At 40.1% G+C, this 9529-nt stretch overlaps 2 protein-coding genes across 2 annotated transcripts; one reads left to right on the top strand and one right to left on the bottom strand.

Moving 5' to 3' along the window:
- Positions 1 to 1495: 1495 nt before the first annotated feature.
- On the bottom strand, positions 1496 to 6558 carry si:ch211-153b23.4 (uncharacterized protein LOC335392 homolog). The gene is made up of 9 exons (XM_056769810.1): positions 6469 to 6558; positions 5842 to 5955; positions 3583 to 5265; positions 3399 to 3498; positions 3149 to 3297; positions 2936 to 3048; positions 2772 to 2861; positions 2572 to 2694; positions 1496 to 2487 (listed from the first exon to the last, which is right to left on the bottom strand). The coding sequence occupies exons 1-9, from the start codon at positions 6524 to 6526 to the stop codon at positions 2281 to 2283; spliced, it is 2637 nt and encodes an 878-aa protein (XP_056625788.1). The 5' UTR covers positions 6527 to 6558; the 3' UTR covers positions 1496 to 2280.
- Positions 6559 to 7348: 790 nt separating this feature from the next.
- si:ch211-153b23.5 (uncharacterized protein LOC321177 homolog) lies at positions 7349 to 9086 on the top strand. The gene is made up of 5 exons (XM_056769954.1): positions 7349 to 7440; positions 7808 to 7920; positions 8090 to 8261; positions 8390 to 8591; positions 8665 to 9086. The coding sequence occupies exons 2-5, from the start codon at positions 7813 to 7815 to the stop codon at positions 8855 to 8857; spliced, it is 675 nt and encodes a 224-aa protein (XP_056625932.1). The 5' UTR covers positions 7349 to 7440; positions 7808 to 7812; the 3' UTR covers positions 8858 to 9086.
- Positions 9087 to 9529: the final 443 nt, after the last annotated feature.

The raw sequence follows: 9529 nt of genomic DNA, 5'->3' as shown, positions 1-9529 counted from the left end.
TGCATTAACTCATCTACTGCACTGTAACTTCAACAACTGCACTAACTCATTTTCTGCACTGTAACTTCAATAACTGCATTAACTCATCTACTGCACTGTACCTTTAATAACTGCACTAACTCATCTACTGCACTGTACCTTTAATAACTGCACTAACTCATCTACTGCACTGTACCTTTAATAACTGCACTAACTCATCTACTGCACTGTAACTTTAATAACTGCACTAACTCATTTTCTGCACTGTAACTTCAATAACTACATTGACTCATCTACTGCACTGTAACTTCAATAACTGCACTAACTCATCTACTGCACTGTAACTTTAATAACTGCATTAACTCATCTACTGCACTGTAACTTCAATAACTGCACTAACTCATTTTCTGCACTGTAACTTCAATAACTGCATTAACTCATCTACTGCACTGTAACTTCAATAACTACATTAACTCATCTACTGCATTATAACTTCAATAACTGCATTAACTCATCTACTGCACTGTAACTTCAATAACTGCATTAACTCATCTACTGCACTGTAACTTCAACAACTGCACTAACTCATTTTCTGCACTGTAACTTCAATAACTGCATTAACTCATCTACTGCACTGTACCTTTAATAACTGCACTAACTCATCTACTGCACTGTACCTTTAATAACTGCACTAACTCATCTACTGCACTGTACCTTTAATAACTGCACTAACTCATCTACTGCACTGTACCTTTAATAACTGCACTAACTCATCTACTGCACTGTAACTTTAATAACTGCACTAACTCATTTTCTGCTCTGTAACTTCAATAACTACATTGACTCATCTACTGCACTGTAACTTTAATAACTACATTGACTCATCTACTGCACTGTACCTTTAATAACTGCATTAACTCATCTACTGCACTGTAAATGTATAACTGCATCTACTCATGTATTGCACTATAACTTCAATAACTGCATTAACTCATGTACTGCACTGTACCTTTAATAACCGCATCAACTCATCTACTGCACTGTAACTTTAATAGCTAATGTCTGTAACTAATGCACACTCAAGTCACTTGCACTATTATATAGTCTATATTGTTATCTGTTCATAACCACCTGTACATTAATGTTCACAGTATATAGCCTTCTGTTTATATTGTTCATAGTACATACCGACTGTCATATTTTCATAGTACATGGCCACTGTATAGTATTTTCCTAATATTGTATTCTGTATTTATTCACACTGTATATCCTGCACTTGCTAATTGCACTTCTGGTTAGACCTAAACTACATTTCGTTACACTGTACTTGTATATGTGTAATGACAATAAAATCTAATCTAATCTAATCTAATCTAATCTAATCTAATCTAAGACAACTATGGTCGCCAATTCCGTCGTTCCAGCATAGTTCAACGATTCAAGTGTTTCCCGAAACCATCGTTCCAATAATTGATCGCAAGCAGAAGTTGTGTTGTTGGAACTACAGGTCTTGGGCTGCGCTTAGAAGCATAGTTCCTTTTTATTATGACATGTAGACTTAAATGCATCAAGCTTTTGAACAAAGCAACATGCAGTACATTCTAGATTCATCATTCTAAATATACAAATTAAAGTTGACTTCTTTTAGTTTGTCAAGAAAATAGAAGCTCTGTTTTTGAAAAGTGCACTTGCGCGTGAACCTGCTAGGACCTTGGGGAATCATTGGGCTGCGTGACGTAGGAGGAAACTTACGAATGAATTACATATCATGAAATAAAACAACAGATAATAATATTGGATAAAAAAAAGTAGCGTTTAAATGCAAAGTATGTTATTTACAACAAGAATTTGACATGCCTTTTCAATCTTCTTTATAATAAGGTTACACCATAATAAAAACACATCAATACAATTTGGAAATAAAATAACATTCATGTAAAGACAGACCTTACAGTTTACACAATACATCAATAAACCTTCTGAAAAGAATAAATACTAAAAAAAGACAAAACAACAGTACCACTATAATTTACATCAGAAGCCATCAACACTTATACAAATAACAAGAACAAGATGTTCTTTTTATCTACTAATTATAATGTTTGTCATTGTTATTTGCTCCTTTATAAATATGAACATGGGCCCAAGTGTTCATTGGGGCCTGTTCAGTTTGACCCATTCAGTGAATTTGGGTTCACTAATAAATAAACGCTGTAATAAGTAGAAAATTGGAAATGCACACGTTCAATAAACATTGGAAAGTGATGTGTTTGGCAGTCTTTGTTACAACTCATTTCCATTCTACAGTCGGTCAGTTTGGTTGAGGTCTACAGAGCTCTGTGAGTCTGCAGGCATCACATGACCAAAACCTGAGTCTGTGTTCGTCTCGGATAAATCTGTCGGAGAATCTGTCTGTTGTCTGTGAGGATCTGTGATATCAGTCTCAAAAGCATAATTCAGCTGACCGTGTCTGTGTCTCATCTGAATCTCCTCGAAGATCTGAAGAACCTGTGGAGAATCAAAACACAATAGCTGTTAAATTTAGAAAACTGTAAATAGTTAAGTCTCCCAGCTGGAATGAACGTATGTTACCTTGGATTTAGGAATCAGACCGACACGGAAAAATCCGATTTGGCCACTTTCAATTTTAGTGCAGTCTACTACCGTGGAGGCGATATTCTCTGGTGACGGCCCATCACACAACACCCCATCGACCTTCATTTAAGATAAATAATGAGGTTTCACTCTTCCCGTGGCTAATACCAACCAATCTCTCAAAACTGCTTCAGTACCTTGTCACCAAGTTTTGCATAAACTTGGTTATGGTGGGTTGTGTCAGCTTCACCAGTAGGGTTAGCAGATGTGACAGCAATTGGGCCAACCTAGTCGAGAAAAGCAATGTTGAACTATATCTTGGCAGATTCCAACCTGACCTTGAGCGAGATGCAAAACTTACCAAATTTATGAGATGTGTAGCAACAGTACAATCTGGGTTTCTTATAGCGATGCTCTGTGGTGTGCCGATGTATTTAGATGACTCGCCCAATCCAAAGAAGTCCATCCACGGAGCTTGAAAATGAAAGATGTTTGGGTTACATTCTATTGCAATAAATAATATCAAGCACATCACAGGTGTCGTGTGTACTCTGTGTACATCATGTGTACCCACCTCTAGCTATAACTAAACTAATGGAAGATGGCCAGGCCGCTTCCATGAAGTCCCAGAGAACAGGACTGATCTGTTGCCTGACTGGCTCCAGCTGCTTTATGGAGGAAATCCATAAGGACATGGGACGCTCCTTTGCCTGTTTTTTCACCCTACAGAGACATGAGGACAGCACATTATCACCAATGGAACCAATGGAGCAACAGAAATCAAAAACTCTTCTACAGGAACATGAAACCATAGAGTTACTGACCTATACGCCTTCTCAACAGCCTGTGGACGATTGCAGGCAGCCACAAGTACATAGACGGTGTCTGTGGGCATTCCACATATGCCTCCATTCTTCATGATCTCTATGAAAATCAAAAGAAGAGAGTCGGTTGGTCTACGATCCCATCATATTTACTGGTCCATTTATTTATGCTACAGTAACTCACCCGCAATCTGCTGAACCGATGTGGACCTCCTGGCTGAAAGGTGGGGACAACTGTCTTTGCCTCCTCCAAAGCCACTTAGCTTGATCAAGGGATCGCCGAACGGAAGTTGTGGACTTTTGAAGGTGAAGTTAAAAATGTTGGCCAAGAAGATGTAGAAGCTGACAAGTCCGAAGAGAATGGTCACGGCAATATCGTAGCCACGGGGCAGCGTGCCTACTGCGTCCAGTAAGAAGCTGATGAGTATGAGTTGGAAGGTGAAGGCATAGATGAACCACGCCTTGTTTAGGAACAGAGCCCCGGCTGTCACTAAAACATTGAAGAGCATGAAACTGATGATTCCCACGGCAACGTGAAAGCCCCGGACGTCGCCGTAGAGGCCACCGAAACGCGTCAGTCCCCACACCGTCCACATGACGCCATGCAGGATGAAAGTGGTGCTCTCGAGGGTCTTCCCTCGAGAGAAGGCAACAAAACCACACAGCAGTTGCAACACACCCCCTGAAACAACGGCCCATGGTAGGATCAGCGTCGCCAATTGGTTTCCGCTAGTAGCTGAGGCGGTGATTGAAAAAGCCGCCAGGACACTGCAGGCGTGGCCCAACACATCAGCGTCCGCATATTTTGAGTAGCCCAGATAAGGAGCATGCAGATCTTTGTCATGGGTTTGTAGGACAAATTTACTACTGTGGGCCATTAGGTTCTTAAATACGTCTGCACCCGTAGGTATCTTATTTGCAGTAACTTTGTTATACAGAGTAATAAAGAGCACACAGGCAGACGTGACAAATATGGCAGCCTGGACACCTTGAGTGCCCTTTTGAAAGAAGCTTTGGGGTTCGGCTGCGATTGTTATACTGTACGCCACGAAGAAAAGCTGGTAGATGGGGTTCACGAATCCACCCTGCACGTTAAACAAAGCTAAAATAAAAAACAGAACGGACAAAACAACTGGAAAAGGCACTGAGGAATAGGGCACCTGGTGTGTCAAGTCCGCCACCAGGGCGGTATAGCCCTCAGTGAAGCGCAGAATAGACGTGAAGCCATAGAAAGTGGCTGCCAGGGTATCCATAGCCCTGTACATCTTCACACACACACCCAGCTGGAAGACACCAGCGGTCCACAGCCACGGCACATGAGCAGTGGAAAGCTTAGGGACCACACCCAGCAAAGGACAAGCTAGCACGCTGGCCGACAGCAGGTTCATGATGATCCCAACAGCCGCCACGTCATTAGCCTCTTGACTCTGCGTCGGTTTGATGCCATCTTTGTTTAGTAAACTAATTCCGGGTAGCTGAACATTTCTCTGTGTGAGGTAACACAACAAGCGGCCGCTTCCAAAGTAAGCACCCACCATACAGACCATGAGGTAACAAGCAGCGGTCGCCGCCTGTCCAAAGCCCAAATCTGCCAGACCGGCGATTTGGTGGGCGCACGCTAAACATATCGAGAGGGCAATAAATGACAGGACCACCTCGTGATGTAGGATAGCCACTACACAGATAATGAGTAGTGCCAGAGTAAAGGCTGCAAGGCCTGGTACCATGGCATCTCTCAGCACGTTCCTGCCACTGATTATATTCTGGCCTCTTAGGATGTGCACTAACCCTGAACCGCACCACAGCGCTGACACTGTCAGACACAAACTAGCCAGGAGTGAGCTGTGGGACTGGATGCGTAATACACCTGGAAAGAGAGAGAGAAAAAAACGAAGAAAAGTCTGTTTATGCGATCAAAAATGAACATAAAGACAATATGACAAGGGGTTTAAAGGTGAACTGCATCATTTCCTTTCCTAGCATCATCAAATAGAATAACAAAAATCAGGACTGTTTCAGACAGGTTTCCCAATTGCTTCCTTCTTTAAACGCACGGTAGGGTGGGATGGGGATAATACTTTACTGTCAAGCATTACACGTCACATTTACAAATGCAGTTTTGTATGCTCCTGTGCGGGACCTTTTCCTATCAAAGACTTTGGTATATATGAGATATGTCGAATTTATACAGTAATGTGAACACATATACTTTCGGTAGCCTACATTCTATTTGAATAAACATACACCAATAATGTATCCTAATTATTAAATTCATATTATAGAAATGATAATTTCTTTACAGCATATACAACAATCATACTGACCAAAAGATTGACCAAATGACCCATAACAAATGTTACGGTCAATTTCTATCTGCCGAATATTCACATTCATGACACATAACTGTTCATAATAGTGTTGTGATGTGTAACACATACTGTACCTGCATAAGCCAGTAAAGCAGCAAACAAGAGGAGCAGAACTCCTAAAGCTGTGTCTGTGATGAACACTTTCTCTGGAGAGTCTGCATAGTTCTTCACCAGCAGCAGCAAAGAACCTTTAGAAGTTATTATTACTATTAATATGATTATTATTATTTTCAATTAATTAATAGTAAACTCAACCTCCATAAGCAATATTATATCAGTTTTTAACTCTACAGAGTTGAGCAGAGAACGTACAGAACTTCTATCGAAAGTTTAAAAAGAAATTCGGGTTTGCGATAGTTTATTAAAAGTGCACTTTTTAGATTTGCTCTCTGCCGGTAAATCTTCTGCTTATAACAAAAATAAACAAACAGGTAAAACATATTAAATAATGTCATCTTCATATGTAGAATAGCCTATTGAATAGGCTAATATCAATACATTCATTTCTAGATTTAGGTATATATCCTATTAAAGAGAGTATTACATTTCTTTTAAAATATTTTATTTTCGAATTTGTGTAAACAAGTTTTCCGCCAAAAGCATCATTTAATAATTACATTAAATGCAAATAAATTATTCCAACATATCCTGAGAACAGGCGGAATTATTCGTAAGTCTCAAAAGTGTTTTTTGTAACTTACCGCCGGATATGCCCAGAATCCCGATGGAGAAGTGAAGTGAATCAGACTGAGCCATCATAACATGAGACGCAGCACATGCACGCGCAGGGCTTTAATACACTCGAGTGACGTCACGAGCGCTGGCGTCCTCCCCATCATCACGACACTCCTTCTGCTTCCTGCTCTACTGGTGCTTTCCCGTTAAACATAAGAGAGAAAGAGTTGATAAAAAACTCTCTATTTCTTTAGTTGATTTATTTTGATTGATTCATTTTAACTTTGCCATTTAAAAAATTTAATGTTCAATAAAATGAAAATACAAATCGATTAAAAATCATCACAGTATTGATTAAAATGTTTTTCAGTTGGGTCACACATTATGCATAAACGTATTCAAACATGTAAATATTTTTTTATGTAAAATCTCACAATGAATTGTAAGTGTGAAATATAAATGTAAGATGTCTGGAGTTACTGTAATATGATGTCATACACGTGTGGTCCGTCGGTTGCACAAACTCCTCAGAGTAAGAAAAACCTCCATTCTAACTGTAACAGTGTTGTTTCTGAGGTTTTTCTTTGTCTGCGGGGTTTCTTGCAACCGGCTGCTGAAAACTGACTTCATGCAGTCGCAAACAAATGACCCTTTTAAAAGACTTTAAATAAAGATATTTTTTCCAAATTGGTTTCATTGGTTTGGTAAGCCAGCGAAGCAAATGAAATGCTGTCTTTATAGTGTGGTTAATATAAACACCGGTGAGTGGGGAGAGAATGAGAAGGCATGACTAAGCATGTTAGAACAAACAAAGAAAAAAATCCCTATTTCCTTCCAGGCAGCTGGGTGTGTCCTTGACTTTTTAACACGCCTTCATGGGAGGGACCTTCATGTGGAAGAATATAAGACGTGTACCTGACTCTTTCATCTACTGTAGGTGCTGAGTGACAAAGCTGTGTTCTTCACGTACCTTCTGATTGAACTACTTTAACTTTAAGGTAAGTGCTGCATTACGCTCAACAACTGCAAATCACAATCTCATGAGTGTCTGTAGACATTTCAGCCCTGGCATTTCATCTCATAATGTTTTCATTTACAATCAGATCTTTATCTGTACCAAAGCGACGAGTTATAATTCTTATTTTGATTGTGTTTTTCTTGAAATGTGGAGAAACATTAAGCAAACAAGTTTGTTTGGCAACAATGTCTGTTTACTTGAAACTGGCAGGAAGCAGTTTGTGTAACCTGGACAACCCTCTCTAGAGACTCCATTTAAATATTTCATTCTGCTAGTGTCTATCTACACGGTTGTTTATGTACAACAATGAAGCGTGTAACAATAGTGTGTGTTTGTGTTCGCTCTAGATAACATGGCCAAGCGTGTTGCGGTGATCCTGTCAGGTTGTGGAGTGTATGACGGCACAGAAGTCCACGAGGCGTCTGCTGTTATGGTGCACCTGAGTCGAGCAAGTGCCAAGGTAACGTCGATACACAAAACAGGGTTATGTGCCATTCACATTTGCTTTAAGTAAAACTTTTCAATTCCAATTGAAAGGATGCAAATGTCGTTAACAAACGCTGTGTAGACCTCACCGTCTGCTTTGCATCATTGAGACGTGACTTCATGGAGCTCCCTCTGCATTGCAGGTTCAGATGTTTGCACCTGATGTGGAGATGATGCATGTGGTCAACCACTGTAAAGGTGAACCCGTGACAGACAAGAGGAATGTGATGCAGGAGAGTGCTCGCATCGCCCGGGGGGAAGTCACGGACCTCAACGACCTAGACGTCACTGCCTTTGACGCGCTCATCATTCCAGGTAATGACGTCACAGATTTGTAGATTTGAATTAAAACGGGCAAAAAAAGCCTTATCACTGCATTGACGGAACGACCTAAACGTTAAAGCACAAGGAATCGCAGAATGAATTTTCCACTTACTTAACAGGTGGATTTGGTGTGGCTAAAAACTTGTGCAACTGGGCCACCAAAGGCAAAGAGTACTCCGTCCTGCCCCAGGTGGAGAAGGTCATTAAAGGTTTTCATCAGGCCAAAAAGCCAATGGGCATGTGCTGCATCTCCCCGGTGCTGGCCGCTAAAGTTATTCCAGGGTGCGAGCTTACCGTCGGCCATGACTCCGAGTGTGAGAAGTGAGTACGAACGACGTCTTTGATGATATCGTTGCATTAGATCCATCATTTAAGACCTTTCTCTCGGTTGCAGGTGGCCGCACGCTGGTGTGGCGAAATCCATGACGGAACTGGGCTGCAGACACATGAATAAGAATGTCGGCGAGGTTCATGTGGATAAGAAGAACAAACTGGTGACTACCAGTGCATTTATGTGCAACGCTCCCATCCATGAGATCTTTGATGGTCTGGGTGTCATGGTCTCTGAAGTTCTCAAGCTAGCTTGACGTTTCAGCTGTTTGAATAGAAATGTGTGTATGTGAGAATTTTCTTTTAGTGGGACAGCCTGTTCAATATTTATTAGAAACATTAGAAAATATTCACTAGACTGGTTTGACCAGTTCATTCTCAACCCCAGAACACACTATGGAAAGTATTATCCAGCCGTTCTTATTAACTTATGACTGTCTGACATTTTGTTGTAATATATCAATAAAACAGAGTTTCTGAAAACTATTTCTCGCTCATGTCTTCATTTATGTATTTTAATAATTTGTTGTTCTTGTCACTATCTATGTTGTGCAGTGTACATGTAAACGTAAAGGTGCCTTGATAAATAAGTAAAACTAATTAAATTAAATTAATGTCATTTTTAATTCATTAAGAATCAATTACATGATACAAAATTAATGGGTTTCTAGTTGTCAGATGTCAGTGACGGTAGGTTGAAATGATAAGGCAGTGTACAGCAATACAACAATAACACAGACAAGGCTTGAAGGGATAGTTCACTCAAAAATTAAAATTCTGTCATCATTTACTCACCCTCAGGTTTTTTCAAACATGTATTTGTTCTGTTTAACACAAAAATATTGTTAAGATTGTTAGCATTTTCAGTTCATCCACTACCATAGTTGGAAAATAATGTTGTATCTTTTTGTGTTCTGTTGAACACAAAG

Source organism: Triplophysa dalaica, chromosome 16, assembly GCF_015846415.1.
Source record: "Triplophysa dalaica isolate WHDGS20190420 chromosome 16, ASM1584641v1, whole genome shotgun sequence".
In the NCBI taxonomy this organism is placed as follows: Eukaryota; Metazoa; Chordata; class Actinopteri; order Cypriniformes; family Nemacheilidae; genus Triplophysa; species Triplophysa dalaica.
The sequence above is the reverse complement of the archived record's forward strand: the minus strand, read 5'-3'. Positions and strand labels throughout refer to the sequence as shown.